The sequence below is a fragment of the Amia ocellicauda genome, chromosome 4 (assembly GCF_036373705.1).
Source record: "Amia ocellicauda isolate fAmiCal2 chromosome 4, fAmiCal2.hap1, whole genome shotgun sequence".
NCBI classification, from domain to species: Eukaryota; Metazoa; Chordata; class Actinopteri; order Amiiformes; family Amiidae; genus Amia; species Amia ocellicauda.
Window position 1 is genome coordinate 2,681,992 of NC_089853.1, and position 23,934 is coordinate 2,705,925.

General features: G+C 37.6%; 1 protein-coding gene across 4 annotated transcripts; it reads left to right on the forward strand.

The window, feature by feature from the left end:
• Nucleotides 1–1,336: 1,336 nt before the first annotated feature.
• wt1b (WT1 transcription factor b) lies at nucleotides 1,337–18,251 on the forward strand. Of its 4 annotated transcripts, none has more exons than XM_066700499.1 (9): nucleotides 1,337–2,275; nucleotides 6,674–6,796; nucleotides 8,195–8,297; nucleotides 10,870–10,950; nucleotides 13,600–13,699; nucleotides 14,889–15,039; nucleotides 15,877–15,966; nucleotides 16,414–16,497; nucleotides 16,984–18,251. In XM_066700499.1, exons 1-9 carry the CDS (start codon nucleotides 1,882–1,884, stop codon nucleotides 17,103–17,105), a joined length of 1,248 nt encoding a protein of 415 aa, XP_066556596.1. In that variant the 5' UTR covers nucleotides 1,337–1,881; the 3' UTR covers nucleotides 17,106–18,251. The 4 variants fall into 4 exon arrangements, with proteins under 4 accessions (XP_066556596.1, XP_066556595.1, XP_066556599.1 ...); XM_066700498.1 differs by having other exon boundaries at nucleotides 1,338–2,275; nucleotides 16,414–16,506; XM_066700502.1 differs by lacking the exon at nucleotides 10,870–10,950 and having other exon boundaries at nucleotides 1,339–2,275.
• Nucleotides 18,252–23,934: the final 5,683 nt, after the last annotated feature.

Consider the following 23,934-nt stretch of genomic DNA (forward strand, 5'->3'; position numbering starts at 1 on the left):
TTACTACATGCACATATATAAATTAATAGAAAGAAATAACAAATAACCGAAGAACAGTCCAATGTATAAATATTGAAACCCTTTTAATAATAACGGGGGGGAATAAAATAATACAATATTAACTATTGGAACATGTGACAACGTTTTCAACAAAAACAACAACAATAATAATAATATAAATCAACATGTTATTAGATCCTTCAGTTCAATGTTTGCCCTACATTTCACACTTTCGTATATGTTGTTGTATTTTTGCTGTCTATTCTTCTCTCATAACCAACCTCTTAATATATTCACAATTAGCCTATATAACACAATATATAGATCACAAATCATACAACTATACTGTGTTCCCTTCCCTCCGCTTTGATGCATTGCGCACATTTACACAGCGTATCTTCCGTTAAACTGTGCTGTACGCAAATCTGTGTATAATGCAAAGACAATGTCAGGATCTGAGACAATGATAATTAAGGGGTTAATGTCGGGTTTAAGGCTGTCACCTCACCTAATGCATTGCTCTCTCGCTTTCTTAATGTGACTCTTCAATTAAGGATCAATAATGCTCTCAACACTGTACTTACTTATGCGGCAAACTAAATAATTAGAACAAGAACTTATTGCATATTACAGTATATATATTAAACCACAGTCAAGTTCTGCTTTTAAGGACGGAGAAGAATAACCCATTGTAGTTACTGATGGTTAATTACATGTATTTGCACTCACACTCATATGTATATATATATATATATATATATATATATATATATATATATATATATATATATATATATATATGTGTGTGTGTGTGTGTGTGTGTGTGTGTGTGTGTGTTTCATGAATAATAAAAAACAAACAAACAATGGTTTGGTTGATCTTGTGTTTCCTCTAACATACAAGATATAAACTCCAAGAATGCTACCATGACAGTTAATGTAGACTGTATATATTCTAAAACAGAATATATATCTCTATTTATAATCACAACAGAATACAAGTTAATACACAAGGATAAGCTCTTGAAGACAAGAAAACAATGAACGATTCAGACTTACAAGCGCCTTTCCTAAGTCAAGAAGTAAACATTGGGCAATAAATACTTACAAGCCACGGTCTCCTTTTGCACAGTCAGTTTAAAAGTAGGTTTTGCTTGTGTTAGGAGTAAGTGGAAAGATGTAAATGCTGGGGATGAATTATTCCCCCCCCCCAACACATCCCCAACCTCAACCAACCTCCCCCCCTCCTACACACACACATACCGTGACTCACACCCTGCTTTGTGTAGCACTGACAGTAGATAGTGAAAGCCACAGTAAGGTTAGGGAGTGAATGGAGTGGAGGGCTCATCCTCATTGCTCATTGGTCTGACTCCTCCTACTCCAGAGTGAAGCTGTATTTGAGCTTTTCAGGACTCCAAAGCAAACAGACACATGAGCGAAGGAGTCTTGGGCAGTTCCTCCACTGACACACTCCCCTGCCCGCTCCCCGTCACTGACAGCGCGCAGCACAGACAGACCACCACTCATCCATTTGCATCAGCAAGGACTTCAACCTCCAAGAGCTACTCCAGCCTATATGGACTATTAGATGAGTAGACAGCATTTTATTGCTCTTGTGTGGACCGAAGCATGAGAAAGAACTGACATTTATTGGCTGCTTAGAAATGCTTTCTTGGAGTAGCGAACTGAGAGCTTAGCTACTTTTTGAATCTAAGAATACCTCAGAGAGAAGGGAGGTTCACAAATACAGACATTTCTATTCATCTAAATATCTGTTATTGACTTTTACGTGAGTATAGTGATATTTGGTTGGCTTGGTGAAATCCAAACGAACGAACACCAACAGAAGAAAGTTAGTCAGTTACAAGCTCTGGGACAGATGGGTTCGGATGTGCGAGATCTTAACGCCTTGCTCCCAGCAGTCTCCTCTCTGCCAGCAGGAAATGGGAACTGTACCTTGCCAGTCAGCAGTGCGCCGCAGTGGGGGCCAGTTCTGGACTTTCACACAGGGACGCCCTACAGCTCCATTGCACCCCATTCCTTCATCAAGCAGGAGCCCAGCTGGAACTCCACGGACCCCCACGATGACCACTGTGGCCTGAGTGCCTTCACAGTGCACTTTTCTGGCCAATTCACAGGTACCGGAGCCTGCAGATATGGGGCTTTTGGGGCTCCGCCACCGAGCCAACCTCCACCCAATCAGGCAAGGATGTTCACCAATGGACCCTACCTGCCCAACTGTATGGAGACCCAGTCAGCCTCCAGAAATCAGGGTAAGACAGCTGGTAGCACTGAACAGCTCCTTACAGATCTGGCTTATTTAGAAGTTTGATCTTTATTCTCTCCTAAATGGAAAAAAAAGGATTCAAATGAGAATGTATTTTGGAGGCAGATTTCAGTTTGCATATTCTTGTGTTATGTTTTATGTGTCAGGTTTGGGAACACCAACTGCCTGTCTTTTATAAAGCAAAGTTGAAAGATATTAATGTATTAAGTAAGTATTTATTTATGCTTAGGTTTAATTTAGTAAGTAAAGTTGTTTTGATGCAGACATCCTTGGAAGAACTCCATAACAATATAACTCCAAAACAAATAAGGGTCTAAATTTGTAACATTCAGAGTATTTTTAAATAAGACATGATCACTTGTACGCTTTTAATACAAAAAAAGACATTTATTAAGTGTGCAAATTTTGATAATTAAATTAATATAGGAATTCTAAACAGCGTAAGAAAATTAAATTTATTTTCATTGTGTTTAACATTAAATGATTAAAGTGGAACCATTTAGTTTCTGACAATCCTAAAGTAAAACGGGAAGCCTTACATCGTTGCATAATATTTCTTCATTAAACAGTGCAAATAAAACATGAAACTGAAGTTAAATGTAAGATTATATGACAAAAATGATCTATGTTGCTATGATAATTAATTTGATTAAACACAAAAATCTATCAGACATTCAGTTTAATGTAGCCTACCTTCTGAAATTAATGAAGGGTCCGGGCCAAATGAAACCCCTGACACACCTGCTGAGGTGGGTTTGGCAGACACAAAACCAAGTACTTGAAAGGGTTTGCATTAAGTAGAAGGAAAATAAATCTTGTGTCAAACAAAAAGCCGCTGTCAAGCATTGATTTTGTAATGTTTAAATTGGTGGGTGAATTAATGTTTTGATCTGGACAAGGCCTCACTCTGAATAAATCCACCTATAATTTGAATCTTAGAAAATACACTAGATTTTTTTGTTTGTTTAAACGTAATGAATGTTGAATTGTAGAATGTAGAATTAATTTGATAATATTTATAGAAGTTTAATTATGAATACTATGAATACGTATGGCTTCTGGCATAACGATTCTGTATTGCAACATAATCTAAAAATCGAATTTACTTCAGGTTGTTATATTAATCACACGATGCAGTAGCATTTTCACCAATAAATGAAACCAACCATACAAAAAAAAAATCTTTCTGACACATGAATGAGTCATTTCCATATTTTCTTGTTTTAAATTTGAATGTATAACAGTATGAATAGCATTCTTTTTTTAAGACTGAAGCTTGGATAGATTATGTATATACGTGTAATAGGCTTGTAGCTAATTTTGCATATCGTTGAGAATACATCTGTGCTTAAACAGATAATGGGTGATTAAATCTGAGTTTCAAAAAGAGATGTTTCATCTAAGCTACAGTCAAGGTTGAAGCTCGGTACTTAAAACACTGTCAGGGCGTGGGAAAGATGTTACCTTGGCTTGTGAATTGGTTTTGGCAAAGTCTTGGAAAATAAAACTTTCCAAACTTTGTCCATTGCTTTTTCATCTCAGCCCCTTCTTCCTCCCAGCTGCACTTCTCCTAATAACTGGATTCTTTCTGAAGATCATAGTGTGCAGCAGATGTACAACTCTCAATTATTTTCAGCACATTTTAATCAGTCCCGGCTTTGATAAGGGCCTAATTAAAGAGCCCTTGCTATCAGAAGATGTTACCCTTCTACCCCTATACCCTTCTTATCGAATTCCACAAGTTTGGGCCAGGCAAACACAGGAAAACAGGGCCTAAAAACAATCCGCTCGCTGCATTGTTTCGAAGGTCACCAAATGGCTGGACCAAGCCACGGATAAAAGAATCTGTTTAACTGTGTCATGTGTTTATCAAAAGGAGAAGAAGAAAAAACATGAATAAAGCAACCACTATTTCATGAGTTACTGGGCTGATAAGAGTAGTGAAAGACAGCTCCACATGCAAAACCTCTCCAAATTCGACCGGATCGTTCTGAACGTGCACTCAAATTTCACGGCACCAAAAATGTAATTGTAGTCAGCAAAAGAGAGTGTTTTTTTATAGCCTTGAGATTGGACTGAGCTTAAAATGCAATTACCCGGGAAAAAAAAAACGAATTAATAACAATATAGATTAATCTGTCCCTACACCTTTGTAATGCCTATTTTGTCCATTATTATTGCAGACGATCATTATCCGAAAGGCCACATGTACTTACAATAGCATTATGCATATATTTTAAAAAGGGGGCAGGTTTGGAGTGTTAGCTTGGCTATAACATTTTAATTGCTTAATCAGTGGCAGTTAATAACATATCATCCATTTTGAAGTACCTTTCATGTTTTCCCAGCTTGTGTTTTAATGCAAAACAAACTTGCTGCCTTTCCATAATTTTCTCTGTTGGATCTGTATATTGGTTTTCTGAAGATTTATTTTTTAATCTTTTAATACTATAAGTATGCCTAGAAAGGTGTCTGCAGTAATAGTCATACATGCATTCACTTCCCATTCAAATGCATAGACTGATTGTGAGACGACCAATTTTACAATATATTTCCTATTATACCGAAGCAAAAAAATAATGGAATAAATATATTTCAGTTACATTCAGTTACAGTACATCATAATGTAGAGTTTTATGCTTCCCTGATTTAAACAAACCATTGAACGTTTTTATAAATTATGTAACCTTTTACTTTTAAATATCACATGTAGTATGTAGAAGTACCTAATAAAGTATGTTATTTATTAAATAATTTGTCATTCAATTGGAACACATATGGAAGAGTTACATTATACAGAGCTAGTGAGAAGTAATTGTGAAAATAATACATTATTTCATTTAGCTATTGAACTATTTATTTACCTATCTATTATTCAATTTTTTTATTGTATGATTGATTATATGGTTACATTTTGTCCTAATGGTAATAGCCTGTTCTTCAAGTATTGGCCTGATTAATTTCATGAACTATTCCAATTAAATAATTAATTTGTTATTATTGTTATTGAGATCTTTGAAAAGAAAGTTGGCCATGTAATCTCATTTACAGTGAAATTGGCAGTAAACCTGCGTGTCAATGAGCAATGTCTTTAGTGTAGGTGTGAACAGCTCACAGTTTACAATACAGAGAGTAATGAAACCATTGTTAAAACAGAGTTCTCTGCAGATAATTGGTTCTACAGAAACTCATTGAATTAGCTAATTTCCATTGATAAGGATCAGGCGTTCAGGAGTCAAGAACCCATATAAGAAAAATACGACCTTTTAATTAGTTTTGTGCCAAAGCTGTTGTGAAAGTGGTGTGTTGTAATTAATGAAGTTGGCGTTGAAAAGCCTGATTTACGAGGCCCAGTCAGCGTGGGGTCAGGGGAAGGCATGATTCACTCCACTATGGCACATCTCTTCTCTTGCGAAGTTTGTTTGTTTTCACCCAAGCAATTTTTACGCTACAGTGGTAGGCAATACTTGTATGGCATCAGTCATGCAAACGCTTTACATTTCACTTATTAATACAAGCAAGACGGAAAGTGCGGATTCTGTGTCATTTGTGCCCTATTAACACTGAATTGTACCATGGCATGACAAACAGAAAATAACTTAATATCTTTTACTTCAGGGAATTCCACCCTTTATATTTTATATTTGATTTATTATGAAATTGTTCTGATTTTCTAATAGCAACAGGATAAAAAAATAATACAGTCACATACGCCATTTGAAGCATTTTTTTTTATTATTGAGTTTTTGTTTTAAGTTTTATTTTTTACTACCCTATCAGAGCAATTGTCAATCCCTGGGGGGCCATGTGTATGATGCTGGTTTTAGTTCCAACCGAGTCCTCAATGACATAATTGATCTAATTGTTTAATTAGCTACATACATTTAAACACCTAGCCAGGCCAGGATATTTTATAAGATACTGTACCTTGAATCAAATGCACTTTTAGATCAACTGTAAAATACCTGAAATATATCAAATTGAATAATTAATTAGACAAATAATGCAATTGAGTACTCGGTTGGAACAAAAACCAGCATACACACAGCCCTCCAGGAATTGAGTTTGAGACCCCTGTTTTAAATCATAGGAGAGAGATACCAAAGAGCCAGGACAAACTTAATTAGGAAAAAGTTAAACACTAATAAATTATTTAACAACCAATTAATTTAAATATAAACAATATATACTACTGAATAATTGCTTTTCAAACAAGTAATTTGGTTGTTTTTACAGTATCACCCGTCTGTTACATTCATTGTAAGACACCTTTTTTGTGTTGAAAGCAAAGTAATACTAGCTAGCACACCACTGAAGCTGACAGATAAGTGAGGGGGTTGAGAATGTGTGTGTTTTTGTAACCCATTCCCCTGTTTCCTCACAGGTTACAGCGCGGTGGCTTTCGACGGGACTCCCAATTACGGCCACACTCCCTCGCATCATGCGCCTCAGTTCCCCAACCACACCTTTAAACACGAGGACCCCATCAGCCAACAGACCAATATAGGTAATAATCAAATCCAGCCAGTTGCTGAACACTGTCCACCTGTAGCTCAAAAGAGATATAAACCAAGAGTAGAAGAAAAACATAAATATTGTCTAAAATGTCTCAAAATAATAACATATTTGATTAAATGGATCGTTTTTTGTTGTTCAGATTCTTAATGTGTTAGAATGCAGGTATCTGATTATTATTATTTTTAAAATGCTTTGTATGTATTGATAATGCTTTTTAAGTGTATGGGAGGAGACTGGTGAACAAAGAACAGATGTTTTTCTCCTTCAGAAAGCCCCATAATATCTTAAATCAAACATGTTTTTCTTTCACTTGAAAGTGCTTTCAGAATAAATGTTAATTAATAGTGCCATTGATTTGCTAATCAGTATTTGAATTTAGCATACAGAAAACAATTGACAAATTATGTTTGATGTCTTACGCTCTTAGCCCAGCTAAAGATAAAAACGTCACCTCCGATCTCACATGTCAGTGCAATAAATAAGTCATTGCTTTTTTTTTTTCAAGTCAATGTGTTAAATGTCAGTGAACCACAATTTAGTTTGCTGTTAATTTTTCTAACATAAAACACATTTCGTCTTCTGGAAATTATAACTTGAGGAAGCAGCCAGAAGAGTGACTCCTGGAATGTTTAGAACCGCCCTGGGACCGATTCACAATATTTGCAGGAAAAGAAAAACAGAGATCCTTCATTTGTGCTTTGAATGAGCACAGAAAGGATTAATTTTGCTGCTTCAAAGAGAACTTGGTTGTTTTCATAGCTGTAGTATATATGATTATATTGGATTTTTAGATCTGTTGTTATTTATTACTTTATTTTTTTACTCTGTCATTTTATATTGTTGATGCTTTTTATATATGTTTTCATATTTCTGTATATGTATTTATATATACACATGCATTACAAATGGCAACACATGATACTGTGAAACACATCCACCTTAAATGCTTTCAACCTTACTACTCCTTTTTAAGGTATAAATGTGTTGTTTTTGACCTACAAAGCTTTCAATTATATTCTTACATTATACATTCATTTAAAATGTTAAACAGTATTGTGATTTTATATCCTAAACATTTTAACAGAAAAACCTCTATCAGAAGTATCTATCTTTACCAGGTAGTTGGAAGTGTTTGCTACCCTCAGGGACTCGAATGCACTCACTGAAGTGGCTCCAGTGGGGGTGCCAGTTAGAGGACGTACAGAGGAATGATCAACATGTGTAGCTGCATTAAACAACAAAAACAGAGGAAAAATATAATCAATCATTCATGGAAGGGGAAAGTCATCAGTGCAGTTTGAGGGGAGCTTAGGGAGCTGTGTGTGTGTGTGTGCCACAGTGGCGCTATGTGTGTGATGCTAACCTATAAAGCGTGGTGTTTGTGCAGGAGAGCAGCAGTACCCCGTGCCTCCCCCAGTGTATGGCTGCCACACCCCCACCGACAGCTGCGCCGGGAGCCAGGCGCTGCTCCTCAGAAACCCCTACAACAGGTAAGCTCTGACTGAACAGCCTGCTACCAGACTGATGGGCAGCTGCTTAACCAGCCTGTAGGGCTACCCAGAATGCTGTCTGCCAGGCTCCATGGCCTCTGCTTTCTACTCCACAAGCACATCGCGTGGTGTCACTGAACTTAAGCCCTGGCTTTCAGATGAGTTGGTAATGGCTCCCAAAAAGCTTGAACTTCCTCCTTTGCATCTCATCTAAACAGCTTTAATCAGAAGATTCTTTGAAGCAACAGAGTTACTACAATTAAAATGTTGCTATAAACATAACACAAAAGTGTTTTCTGGTCTATAAGGAGTTTGGGTTCAGCATGATGTTTCATTGCAGGTAATCTGGGTTAGTTTGCTCGCGTCCTGTGGTGAAATTGAAGAGACGTCAATAACTAATCTCTCAGTTCAGTTCGTCCTGCTGTATCTCAGTTTGTGCTGCTAGGTAACACAAGAAACACACTCTACAGGAAAACCAAACAACGAGTTTGCCCGTTAGATGGTAATGACATCATTGTCAGTAAAATGGATTCGGACCAGTACAAGAAAAACAAATTGACTGGGATATTAATGAAATTTTCAGCAGCCATGTTGCCATTGAATGCTGTCTGACGTTGAGGAAGGAGGCTGTGAGGTAAGAGAGGAAGGAAGAAGGCTTATTTGAGAAAGACAGAGTTCACAATTTTAATAAAAGACCTTCACGTAGACGGCTAGCAAAATAAAGACATTTATCACTTTAGACATTTTGAAATGGATGAAGTCAATATTCTACAGCAGTGCTGAACTGTGCCACTCGCCAGAATCAAGTCTCTTTTTACAACGTAATATAATAAAACTAACCGTATTGTCTCTAGACACAATATGATTTATTGTTATTGTTATGTGATGTTTAAAACAATGTGATTCTAGAATGATTATTTGCCAGGTATTTATAGACATTACATTGTAATATAAACAAATGAATATATATTTTAATTTCTGTAATTCCTTACAATAAACTAAATCCTAAACACTATATTCCTGATTTTACGGCACTGTTGTATGTACATCATACATTTTAACCTGTACCTGTGGTTTGAATGGCATAAATTAAGTCTAAGAAGGAATAAGCCTGCAGAATGTAACTATGTCTGCTCAAAGGTCAAGAGTTGTTCAGCAGCACAGCAGGCCAAAGTAAACGCAAAATGATCTACTGCTGATTTCCTTTTGAATTCCTCATCCCCATTACTGCCGAGTGGCCTTTAAAACAGAGAAGTCCTTACTCTGTAGGGTGCTTTAACTAATTCCTGGTGTTATTTATATGTGAAGCCGTCTTACTCCACACAAAATGAGAACGCATTCCTCAAATACCATCAACATGTTGTTTTCAACCGAAAGAACATCAACATTTAAAAATAACAGAATTCTGGAGATAAGAGCTTGAATCATCCACCTCCAACAGTAATAAATAAATAAATACATACATACATAATAGTAATAATAATGATAATAATAAGTAGAAGATAACTAATTCAGAGGCAAAAATTTTGTGAGACATTTTCTCGTTAGCGCATTTTAACTAGTCCCCTGCAGTGCAAACAGGTGAAATCGAAGGAGAGATGAATCTGAACTGAGTGAATTAATGGATTGCCTGATGAAAGGGCCAAGGAGAACAACAAACAGTCAAGATTGTGGAGGAGGCCCCGTTTATAAATGAAGTGTCAAAGGAAAGAAAGTTGAGAAAATCTGCTGCCATGAAAAGTACGGGGCTGGCACTTCTAATAAAAAGTGGGTAACGGCAGGAATTAATTACTGCAGCATTACGTGAAGAATTTGTGGAATTGCACAGCGCAGTGGCACCGACCAGCACGAGCTGCTATTGCACATCAGGAAACGGCAGGAGAGTCCAATCATTTCTGGGTTGATATGCTGGATATTGCAAGGGCATAATAGCGCCGGAGACAACGTAATGGATCACAGTGTCCGTTGCTTGTGACAAATGAGAATGTGCATATTTTAAACTTGAAGTAATTAAAAGAAAAAAAAAAATGAACAAAACTCAGACTTCATACAGAAACATGTCTCCGTAACCGCTTCTACGTTAACCTAGAATTATCTTTTTTATTTTAGAAGTGTTTGAAATCATCTTTAACGTTGAAATTCATTTTTTTATGTAGGTTGCGATACGTTTTTTTGGTATAAACTACTTGCTAATCAGGATAGCTGGCTGTCCGTTTCACAGGCCTGTGGCTTGGTCAACATCACATGCCAAGTTAACTAATGGTCCTGGTGTTAGACTTTTTAATAATGGATAGGTATTTCAGTTTGAAGAGTGGTAGGATTAGAATAATTTATCATTCCTCAGTGAGATTTTGTCTTTCTTTGTCTAGCACATTCATTACTTGTTACCCAGGTTGTTTCCCTCTCATAAGCTATTTTTCAGTTAACGTGCCTTTTGTTAGATTCTCCTATGGTGCCAATCTGAGCTCAGATCTTTGTCTACTGGTTCTTGCGTTTAACCCCCTCTGTTCTTGATTTTGCGACCTTCAAAGGAAATTCAGTTTTTTATTTTTATTTTTTTTCCCCCCGGCAGTGATAATTTATACCAAATGACCTCACAGCTCGAATGCATGGCGTGGAACCCCGTGAGCACGTTAGGAGCACCAATGAAGAGGTAAACATGTCAGCCCTGCCTCGTCTGAGTCAGAAACTGAACATTCATGTAGTGCGAACTGGGATGTCAGACAAGTGATTCCTGTGCAACGCCCAGCCCAGTGCAATGCGGTTTTACATCCTTTGGCTTTGATATCCATGCGACCATTTATTGATCTCTGCTGCATTACATGCATAAAGTACAAAAATGAAAATGATAATTCCGTGTTTTGAGGAATTGGTGTTTTGGTCATTTGGAAACCAAGGGTGGTAAAATTAATCATACAGAGTTTTGACCAGATTTAACTAAATGCAATCTGACAAATTAAGAAACACCAGTCTGCTCTGTTCTGTGAGGTGCCACTATTTCTCACAGAACAACAGAAATACACCTGATTGAAAATGGCAATACAGAAATCATTCTCTTGCAAAACTTCTGGTGTCTGAACTGCCACAAACCCACGCTCTGAAAACATCTCACAGAGTTGTCCAATGAGGTGCTTCCCATAATAGGAACTCCTTCAGTGCTTTCAACCTTCAGTCTGGCAACCCCCTCCCAAAACAACAAGAAAACAAAACAGAACTGTAATATCTACAATTTTAATTTCTGTTATTCTCCAGATTCTTACAAATTGATCAATCTTGCTGGCTTTAATTGAACTAATCAATGACCTGCCACTGTGACCACAAGTGCTATCAGCACTATCAGTAGTCTTGGATGTTTTGCATGTCTTTAAGACACAAGGCCTATTTTGGTAGGCTTTCATTTCTTGTCGGCACTCTGGGGAATTAAGGGTTGAGAAGCTAAGTGTTCTGGAAACTTCTGCACCCTGTAGCCAATGACAAACATTTTCACGAGGCTCCTCCGTTCCTATCATGTCCTAATGCGCAGTATATGGTAACGTACAGCTCCAGTTCTCTGACTTGGCTCCTGCCTTAAGCCCTGCACTCAGAAACAGTCAGCATGTGCCATTAGACTCTGTTTTGTCTGTCTTGAGGAATATATCCTGCAAAGCAAAGCAGCCTTGACCATGGTCCAAGATATAATAGCAAGGAAGAGGTCATCCTCCGGGAATTATAGAACGGATCAGGACACAATGGAATGGCTAAATACACGCTGCACAGACTTACACACTATCAAACCGTCCAAACCACTCTCACTCTGATACAGTTAGGTTCGCAAAGTATTTGACCTGCTGACTCCCAAAGTGCGGAAGAAAAATGGCAAAGTGAATAATCTGCCGTTCAATCGGGAATTTTTTGGGTTAGCCAAGCTGTTAACGGCATAAAAATCTGTTCTAGACATGGTCTCATCTCTGGGGATGAAAGCCAAAGTATTTGTGTCTTCTGCAGATAAACTCTGCAGTTCACAATATCTCAAGTTGCAGTTGTCCTGAACTTGAGGTGTTTATCTCTAAAACGAATGAATGAACTGTTTTCAGTCCTTTTCTTATCCACTTTTGAGCTCCACTGCTTGAACAAAGAACTCTTTATTGGACTGATAAAGTGTACAAGAAGGAGAATTTGTATTAAAATAAATGTTGAACTCATAATTGTAATCTGTCCCTACTTATAATAAGTTTATTAATGAAGGCCAGAGGAAAAACTGTATGAAAAATTGGGAATGTACAGAAATACAAATTATTGCTAGGGAGAGGTGGTGGGATCAGTGTGTAATCTAATTCTACTTCTCTGCCACTAAGTATGTGTCAGAAACCCTCGAGTTGTCATTGCTGTCTCTCTGTTAACTAGCTCCATCTGAGTCATTCGTTGCTGATAAGTAGATGCTAAAGAAGCAACACAGTTACTGCAGAGTGTATCAGAGGAAAAAAAAGATAACAAGCTTAGCAACTTTGTGTCAACTTGAGGTCAGGTTGAAGGCCCCATCTCAGCCATGTGTAGGTATAAATTGTATTTTGATAGGAAGTTTCCATTTGTCTTTCTTGAAGCTCTACTTTTGATTTGTGCAGAGGATTTATGGCTCTTTAGCTCCAAGAGCAGTTCTCTGAAAGCTCAACAAAATGTAAACTCATATCTGCAAAGTCCCTTAAGTGGTCAGTGCTTGTAAGGACAATAAGATGTTCTGACAACCCAAATTCTATCAAGACTTTCATGGTACAAATGAAAACTTAAAAAAAAACTTCCAATGTATTTATCCCAATTACATCACATACAAGCATATAGTATGTTTTGTCTCTCCAAGCTGCAGCTGTTCCTTGGCAGAATCATAACAGTTTTGTTTGTGGTGAGCCCAACTATTTTACGTCAAGCCTCTCCCCCTTGGTTTGCATCACAGCCCTAATAAGAAACCCACACAACAAAGATCCCTTCACAAAAAAACAACAGGACTGCAGATACTTCTCTGTCCAAAAACAAAACACATGACAATGGAGATAAAGACTCTGGCATATCAGACCAACAAACCTCAGAATAACAAAAGGCGTGTGTGTGTGTGTGTGTGTGTGTCCGGGGGGGTAATACATTTTTTTTTAAAGAATGGGTGTGAATATCTAACCTGCATAAATATGTATTCTCAGAATGAGAGGCCAAAGCAGACTGCAGGTTTCTCACGCAGCAACCAATTCCTGGGTGTAGGTTCTGCTGTTGAGTCAGTTTAGGAGCTTAAATCAATATTAAGGCACATATTCAAAAACTGTTGTTTTTTTCACAGCCACACAACTGGATATGAAAGTGATCACAATACGCCCATGGTTTACAGCTGCAGCACCCAGTACAGGATCCACACTCACGGCGTATTCAGAGGCATCCAGGTCAGTCGCTCTGCCAAGTGTTCCAGAGTTCAAACAGAGGTCACAGACTTGCTTCCACAGGCTGTTCCATCTATTTTGTTGAAGTGAGAGACGACTCAGCCAGGGCTTTTGTTTTGTGTTGTGGTTCCAAGGCCAGGACAAAAAGTACATAAAACTCAAGTGTGCACAAAAAGTATATACTTTTATTAGATTACTTTACTTTTCGGTGGCTGTTTTCCACATTTTCTTTTCACTTCGACAGTTCAGGAGACATGCGGCTCGAAAAAGTAAAAGTGACGCAATGCAAGTCATAAAATAAAGACGCTGCCAAAACGGTGGAGACGTTTAAAAGGTATTTTAGAAAGAAAAAGAAAAGAGGGATTGCCTTCAAGAAATCCATTAGCAATAAAGATAGAGTTTCCCCTGCCTTGCCAGAATTAATAAATCATTAAATCTTAATTAATGCCGTCAAGATTCTGAGAGCAGAGATTCTCCAGAGAGAGAGTCTGGAGATATTTGAACTCAAACTATTAAATATACTTTATCCAGCCCCCTCAAAATACTTAGAATAGAAGAGAGAGGAGGAGATAAGATTTGTCCAAATACATTTTGGATCAATAATATTTATAAGCAACAATAAATATATCCTTCTTCTGTAGGATGAGCCTTTGTTTGCTAACAAAGCCAGATGGTTTTAATTCGACATGTCGTAGGACCTGGCTGTGGTGGAGAGATTCTTAGTGGGGACCACAGATAAGCAGAGTGAGAAAGCCATAAAACATTTTTATCATTTATCTATCAATAACTTGCAGAATACATTAATTACACTGCCTAAACATAAAAAAGCCCATTATGCAAAGCTAGTACTAATTAGGAACGGATGGTGCTTTTACTGTAGGCTAAAGTGTTGTTACTTTAAAAGCCCTTAGAAGATTGCATTTTGAGATATTGTCCACCTAAGTAACTATTAACATTTAAATAACAAACTGGTGATACAATTAAATGCAAGTGAGGTATCATGTGTTTCATATAACATATAAAAGTTTGGAGATTAATTTAAAATATTATTTAATACCCGAGTCATTTTTATAATACATGTATTTTTTATAAAACAACCAGTACATCATTATTTCAGAGTTGAACTGTTTATATGACTGTGCTAATGCAATAGAGGGGTTTTCACTAAAGCTGTATTGCAATGAATCAACAGGATGTGCGAAGAGTACCTGGCATCACTCCGGCCATCGTGAGGTCATCGTCAGAGACCAATGAGAAGCGACCCTTCATGTGCGCATATCCTGGATGCAACAAGAGATACTTCAAACTGTCACATCTGCAGATGCACAGCAGGAAACACACAGGTAATCGCCGACCTGCTACTGTGACACCTCTTTCACAGGAGTCTCTTCAGAGAGAAAATCACGAGAAATGATACCCCTCGGTGCTCAGTTATTCTGTGTGTCCCTGCACCCCAGGGTCGTTAAAACCAAGAAGAATAAAACACTAATTTACATGACTGAGATGATTAAGATGGTTCATATTGAAGTGCAGTCAGACACTTTCTCAATAACCAAATAACATCGTTCCCAATGAAGGGTGTGAATTCTCTTGAATTTCGATGTATTCGTATTGACCTAAACAATAACAACATTGGTAACTGTAAGGGCGAAAGACACAACCACAATGAACCACTGACACACTGATTGGAATTTCTCGGCAGATATTTAAATAATTTGTGGCTTCCAGAATACTTCAGCGCTTACACAGTGGTCTGGACTGCAACAGATGTGCAAGTGCTGGGAATAATATTATCTAATATTGTACCAGTAAATTGAAATCTACCAAAACATGCAAAAAACATCATGCGTGAGGGAAACATAATTGCATAATCAGCTGGGCAGGTTAATATCTACTGGATGTACTTGGCAAGGTTTTCTCATTGGTAGGGAAAATGTGACAAACAATAAATGAAAACACAGATTCTTAATTCAAGAAAACAGTGTCTGTCTGGGTTGGTACCTTGAACAAACAGTTGACAACAGTCATGGAAGAACTGGGCTTGATAAGACAAGGACAAGTAAAGCACTGAGAATGGCAGGAAAGGACAGCAGTGGCGCAGCATATGAAGGGTTTTAGTGATCAGTGTTCTTCTTCTGTATAGTGAACAATGGGTCCCTGTTTCTTCCCCACATGTTAAGGTGAGAAGCCCTACCAGTGCGACTTCACGGACTGCGGGAGGAGGTTCTCGCGATCCGACCAGCTGAAGAGGCACCAGAGACGGCACACAGGTCAGTAGTCTCTGTCACACCTGAGTGTTCGTGTTTGCACGGGGAAGGATGTCTTTCTAAGTTCAGGGCCATGGCTCCACAAGTAGAGAAGCCACCTTCAGATCCATAGAAAAAGCTCACCTTGAACACTAACAGAAACTGCTTGTGAGACTTTAAGACTGTAAGACAGTACAAAGACATTATTTTTGCTAGATCAGAAACAGCTGGTCCTTTGGGTTATTTTCATGATGAGTAACAGGTTAAATACACAGAACCATGGCTTTATATAATACCCTGCTGGTGTCAAACTGATAACTCTATGGCCTTCACTTTCGTATGTAGTCTGGCGTCCCCAAGCAGCAGCAGACACGATGAAGACGTGGTGTTAAGTGTGTCTTCTGCACTCTCCAGCCACCAGAAGGACCTTTCTCACCCAGTGTCTGTTGTCTCCTCTTTCTGTTTACACAGGGGTGAAACCATTTCAGTGTGAAACCTGTCAGAGAAAGTTTTCACGGTCTGACCACCTTAAGACTCACACCAGGACTCATACAGGTAAAACAAGTGCGTAAACTTTTTTTTTTCACATTTATTTATTCTAATCATGTTCCACACTTGAGTAGACCATTCAGAGAGCAGAGACTAGGATACTAGGATACTGTAAAACGCATGGCCACAGTTGCTATCCATATAAGTTTAATTTACTTATATTTGACTTCACATATTGATACTATAAGACTAGAGTCTTATTCATGATCTGCTCTAAGAAGGTTCTCTGAGAGCGCCAGGCAATAATAACTGATAAGATGTAAATATTGTTAACGGCTTGAATCGATAGTTTCAAGTTATTTAAGAGTGCAGCTCAATCTATTGTACTGGACTGCAAGACGCATGCCTTAATGTCAAATATCCAGATAATTGATTGTTCTGTTTTTAGAATATACCATTATTCAGTCTAGTGGCTTTTACTGAATTCTTAAAATTTTTTCAACTTTTCCTCCCCTCCTGTGGACTGAATTATCCCTTCTTCTATCGTTACAGGTGAGAAACCTTTTAACTGCCGATGGCCAAACTGCCAAAAAAAGTTTGCGAGGTCAGACGAGCTGGTCCGACATCACAACATGCACCAGAGGAACCTGACCAAACTCCAGCTGGCACTGTAGAGACTTTGTAAGAAAAGTGAACCGCAAAGGACATTAAGACGTAATATGGAAACACTGTTTTCAAACAGCACTATGTTGCCAGAAGCCAAGAAGGGTTGCAAGACCGTGTAATGACAGATATTATCGCCATTTGTTTTCCTCATGTACAGTACTTTGGAAATCATATTACCATGTCTGTCACTTTTAATCTCCCAGTCGCTGGGCCTTTAACCTACAATTACGATTCAACTAGAAACTGATACATTCCAGTTTATAAAAGCATGATCATACACATTAAAAGGAAACTGTGATTTTATTTTTCTTTGGTTGTTGTTATAGTTGATGAAACATAATCCTCTATATGTGTGCTTTTATTTTATTATTATTATTATTATTATTATTTGTATAAATGTGTTACTGTGATTAAGCTAAGACTAACTTATTGAAAATTCTCCATAGAAATATTGGCTACTGTAAAATATTGTTAGAAGGATTGTGTATTTGAAACTGGACCCCAAAATGTATATATTACACAGCTACCAATCCCAATGCAATTGTATTTCATCAGACAGATTTACCCCAAGTTTTTACTTATGTGTTTTGCCCCGGTGATCACTTTTAACGGCTTCATACAGGCATTTAGCTTCTGCCACTACAGCTCGTATCACTGATATGGCAGAGATTATACTCTTGTTTTGTTTTTAATTGTTAAATGTGATTTCAATGAACCTGTAACATTTGGAATTTGTAAAATATGTAAAAGTCACACTGGCTATGTGGCTAATTAGCTGTGATAATGTCAAAGAAAAAAGTGCTGGTCCACAGTATTCATTTAACAAACGTTTCAATGGAAAAATATAACTTAAGTCTTAAAGTTTCAAATAGAACTGTAAAAAAAACTTTGATAGCTTCAGGAATTGTATTAAGATGTTCTTTTTTGTTTGATTGTTTTGTTTTTTAAATGTGTATTTACATATTTTCGCTTGGAATTATTGTGTATATATCTGATATAACATATTTGCTCACTTTATTAACTAGAACATGTATGATAAGTAGGCACCTCACAGTTTGAATCATTCCCCTCCTAAATGTATTGATAACACTAAAAATGTATCCTGCGTTTGTTATTTTTTCACCAAGCTTTGAATTAAAGAACACTTCAAGAGATCTTTGTGCGGCGGCAGCTGTGTCGACTCAATCCAGGTATCGGGTTTCTCCAGCCTCGTCTAATAGGGACTGGCCAACGCTCTGAGGACCAGTGACCAGCACTTAACCTGACCAGGTCTTGACCACAGTTAATTCACCTGACATGAATCTCAAAGGAGCTGGAGAAAAGTTCATCCAGGTTAAGTTTCTAAATAAAATCTTTTAAGTGCAACATTTGCTTATTTTATCTTGCTATGGATGCCCTTCTTGAAATTCCTCATAGGGCTAGAAAAACCACATGGCAAAGAGCTGATTGTTTGTTCCCTCTCATACCCGGGTGTCATGTCAGCAGTCCCAAATCATTTCCTCATCGCACTGAACACATTCACTGCTGCTTCAAGACAACAACACTGCAGTTGTTTTACACAGCTAGTAAGTGCAGTGCTGAAAGAATAAATCCTTTCTCTTCAGTAGACACAAACAATTTGATCACGACAAATATGCAACCTAAACAATGTTAAAGCTTTTTCTTTTATTTACCATGAAATGGGAACTTCCAAATCATTCTTCAGCATTTTATCATTAGAGCACAGAGGGGGTGTATTATTAATTGACACTACATGCAGTTAAGAGCCTCAGTTTTCATGTAATTGTTCTGAAAATGCATAGAATCCTCAATATAAATATACGAAATAGGTATTATTGTACAGCATACAGATTTTCCATTTGGATTTGTCCAACAAAAGAAAAACTAATTATCCTTTGTTTTTCTACCACCATGTAGGCTACTGTTTGTTTGTTTTAAATAATTATTTAAATTGCTGTTTTAAACTCACACACAGCATAAATAGCTCTTGGGGGGTGTAGCACTTTTATCACGCAGAGCCTGAAACCCCAGTATTGTGTGATTGTGGGTACCTTTCAACCCAATTGGCCAAGCGAAGAATCCTGACATATCTGAAAAGGACAGTAGTTAATCTCTGTCCTAGATGTCAGTTACAGAGCCCTGCTTCCATACCTTTGAAGTAGGCGGGCTGTTTTTCGTTTGTCTTTAATTAGAGAGAGACACAGAGAGACTCATGCATAAACACATACGCGCTCACCCAAACGTATCAATCTATTTATCTATTTATTTACATCTATCTATATATATCTAAATAAATATATATATACCCTTAACTATTTTCATAAATAGCATTTTCCAAATGTCTTCTTATAAATAAAGTTAGCAGTTGCTATCAACTTCCATGCAGTCTCAGCCGTGTCCTGCTTTTTCAGAGAGCCACAGATGTAAACACATTTATCAGTCCTGCGGTGTGCTACACAAATTCATTAGGACAAGGTATGATATGGTGCTGAAACAGAAGGCTAGTTTTCTCTGGTCACCTTCTGCCTCTGAACTTTACAACTGATAAAAAAAACAGTCTGCAGAGTTCATTTATTTCTCTAGGCCATCTGCATCCAGTCAGAGTCCGTGGCGTTTAAAAAAGCCATCCATCAGAATCAAACCGATACAACTTTCCCCTTGTGAGGAGAAAAAGGAGACAAAAGAAACTAACATGGTTAATAAACTTCATTCAGGGCAAAAGGCCGTCCCTGGTCTAAACAACCCACTGGCAAAGTAAAATACAGAAGCATTGAAGTTTGCTCTTTGTTTATGCAGTGGGTGCTTTTCTCATCTTTCTGTTCTAATGACATCACACAATTTGACATCGGCTGCTAATATTTCAAACTAGCCTTGTCTTTTTTCTAAAGCTATATTACTTTTAGATACATGTTGTAATTCACAGCTTTCCTGAACGTTTTCAATGATATGGTGCCACAGTAGAATATTTGACGTTTTCTGAAACAGAAGTTGCTCTGCTGTTAATTTATAATTATACTATTTCTATAACTATTTCTGAAAGTTGTTTAGCAAGAAAACAATTAATTAAATAAATATATAAATAAAAGGACCAGTAGTTCAGTTTCTTAGTCATTAGTCGTAGTATATTGTCCTTTATTAGTAAAGCTGGTAGATCTCTGTTTTTATTGTTTATCAGACTTTCAGTCCTCAGCAGTACAAACCATATCTTCTTGTCTTTTGCCTTTTAACAAATCTTGTTAAAAATATAGTATTTTATTACTTGGATATCATATTTTGCTTGCTTTATTGTTTTATTGGGAAGATTGACTATATATATATATATATATATACACATTTTACAAAAGGCTTTTAGTTTTACTTTATTGTGAAAGTGACATTCAAATAAATTATTTTATTTTATTAAAAGCAGATAATTTCTCACAGTACACTTTACAGGCTACAGTAAATTTAGGAGCTAAAACAATATGCTTATAGAATCTGAGGGAAATAAATAACGGACATTGAATTATGAATTAATCTGTGAAACTGTGTGATATTATAGAAAAGCAAATTATCAATTCATAAAACTGTATTTGATAGAAACAGCTCTGTGACTAATCCCCGCTTGATCAACATTTAACGGCTCTTTGACCAGACAGCTGTTGGAAAGGGTGACAAATTTATGATTCAACAGCAATTTTATTTTTTACTTAAACCACTTGGTAATTTGTGGGAATCAGCCCACTGATTAGATAACGGACAAAACACATGAGTGCAAATTAATCAAATGAAATGGAGATGACTTTGGAATTTTGTTTCCAGGATGCTCTGTAGAGACACCGTCGGCCATTAAAGGATTAGTGTGCCCCCGATACGAGGGCCGATCAAGAGGATGTGAAGTGTCAACGGGTGTAAATCACCGAAGATATCGCCAGAGCCCCGTGGACAAAGGCCGACTGTAACAGCACCGGGTATTAAAATGGAGAACGTGTCAGCGCGGCGAACATGGCAGGGAACATAACCTCGGCAGGGGTGAACAAGCTGTATCTGCTACAAAAATGTGCTCTTATAACCTCTCCCTTATTTTTTATTTTAAAGCTTACTTACACGTCTCCTGCTCTGTAAAATCTGACCTTGGGCAAAAATTAAGTTTTCACAAAGCTTGTTTGAGAAACACACACCTAGGCTTCTTTACCCCACACACCACCATTTCCTTATTTATGCATTTCAACTACATTTCATTTTCACTTGCACACCGAACAGCAATCATTCTTTTCTATCTGTGTATCATACGTATCACCTTACCTATATCAATATACTCTCGCTGCTGCGTATAATCTCCTGCATAACATTTTGCTGGATGTTTTTATGAACAATGCCCCAACAACTGTGTATTGTTTGAAACAACCTAGTGATATTCGTAGTGATATCTTTTTTAGATAACAAATACTGAATATTATCCATAATATTTTCCTGACACTCTGTTCAGTTCTGCTCTCCGTTATTTCCCCATTAAACAGTCTAGCACAAGATACAGCCCCTACCAACTCGATTATAAGAACTTGTACCTATGCAGTAATTGGAATGTAAATTCTTCTCTGTTGAACTGTTTATGGAACACTCAGTGTTCATAAGAGACGCTTCAATGGGCCTACGTGTCGTATAAATAGTTAGAATTGATTTATTTTCCCAGTTTAAGAAGGGGGAATTCCTGTCATTCTGCATTAAATCTGCAACAGTCTATCCCAAGCTTTTACACAGCTATTTTGTCGGTAAGTCGGAGCAAATCTAATGGATCATAAATAGTTTACAATAGCCGGAACGCTGAACCGCAGTGGAGCTCGCCTAGGCCAGGCCTCATCAAAGAAGTCATACTGTTGAAAGTGATATCATCAGTTTCAGCAGCCTGTTACCCAAAGGTTCACTGCTGTGTACTGCTTTCAGAAGCTGCATTCTTCCTCACTGTGTCAGAGGGAGAATGTGCGATTTCAGGCGCTTTCCTTGCAGGACGGCAGGCTCTCTTGGCAAAGGCTTTCGCAATATATGGGAATTTCTGTACATCAAGATCTGGCCGTGAGCAGCACTCTACCAGGGTGTACCATGCAGCGACTGCGCCTTATGACAAACTAGAATGCATTATACTCTGACATGATACAGTACATCTGGCCAAGGTCTTTTAATCGAGAGTGTTAGATGATTTGTGTGCCAGTCCCTATGTGAACAGGGAACCGTGTACAGCAAATGGTACCTCAGATTGTTAAAAGACATAATGCAAGAGCAGCACTATTAATTATGTCTATTAATCACCACAGAGTAGGTGCACAAGACTGGTTCCACATGGCAAGGATACAGAAAGCTACCAAATTCCCAGGATGTACATTAGGTGAAACATTACCGTATGTCGAAACAATTACACAAGTCCATCTTATGATAATCAGTATGGCTACCTCAGCTTGAATGTGATGAATACACAACCCATACATTGACAGGCATGCAGAGGAGTTGTGTCCCGGGCGAGGAGAGGATATTAAATACATGAAAGATACTATTGCAATCAGAATGATTCTTGTAATTCTCTGCCACTTCCCTTAAATTATTTGATGAAAATATATTGATGACAGAGGTTCATTATGACGTTTTAATTGGCCTCCTTACTAATAAAGCTGTGGTGTAGGCAAGAAAGAGGAGCCAGGTCTTCTAGGGGGTCAAGGCTAAAAGAATGTGATGCAGAGCAACTTTAAGTTATGTCTGGGGAAATGTCAGGAAACTCCGGACAACAGCAACTCTCAACCGAACTGCAATTATCAGTTGATTACTAAAGTTGGCTTCGTTTTCTCTCTCTTCTCTCATTTTATTCAGGAAGACCAGTTCAGCTATTAGGATAAGACTTCAGGAGCAAGTGCGTGTGGTGGGGGGGGGGGGGGTGTAAGCCAACGAGCTGCCAAAGCCGACCTGGGGGAGGCAGGGGGATGCAAAGTAGCTAATGCAAGGGAAGGAAGAACGTTTGCCTGTGTTACTATATTCGGATAACAAAAATAACGGAAAACTGTAAACTTTGTTCAAGACCACATTCTGTTCTTTCTCTTTTTTTAAGCAGAGTCCTGATAATAGTTTGGTTCACAAAATTCCCAGTGGCTCCACATCCTTCATGTCATACAACTGCACAAACAAAACAACCACAAATGAAAATATAATGGGATACTACTGTTAGATATTTATGGAAAACAAGAAAAATAGATATGCACCACATGAAAAATAAAACATGTTAGAGCTGTTTTAATAGTTTAGCCAATTAAAAAAATTAACAGACATTTTTTGTACTCATTTTTATTCTTATATTTTTGCATGGGGGCATTTAGGCAACTGAAATTGCTTGTCACTGAAGAGCTTTGTGAGACAATACATTGGAATTGGAGCCAGGCTTGCTCAGTGCTAAAAAAATAAATAAAACAGCCTACATACATACATACATACGTACATACATTATTGTATATATTGGAAGTCTTTCAGGACATGTTGCTTCTTCAGAGATGCAGAGCCTCTAGTATTGGGTCCAAGCAGAAGTAGGAGTCTGTAAACGAATCACTTAATGAAACTATGCACTTGATAACTACATATGCTACTCTAATATATTCATATTAATAAGCATAATGATTAATGAATTACTCATTATTATTATTATTATTATTATTAGAGAAAAATATTGTTGCGTGTCACTAGAGGTAATGGCATATATCCAGCATACTCACACAGAAGAGATCATGGTCAATTGCCCTTTAAATCTGTACATGTGAGGCCAGCCCTGCCTCGGCGCGGTGCTCGGTGTTTGACTACTTTTCCTCAGTTTCAAGTCACATG

Bases quoted from the DNA above. Each gene is read 5' to 3' on its own strand.
- wt1b (XM_066700498.1), top strand. From the start codon at position 1,882: ATGGGTTCGGATGTGCGAGATCTTAACGCCTTGCTCCCAGCAGTCTCC. The intron at 6,797-8,194 runs GTAATAATCAAA...GTGTTTGTGCAG, and splicing joins CAGCCAACAGACCAATATAG to GAGAGCAGCAGTACCCCGTG. The intron at 15,967-16,413 runs GTCAGTAGTCTC...CTGTTTACACAG, and splicing joins GCACCAGAGACGGCACACAG to GGGTGAAACCATTTCAGTGT.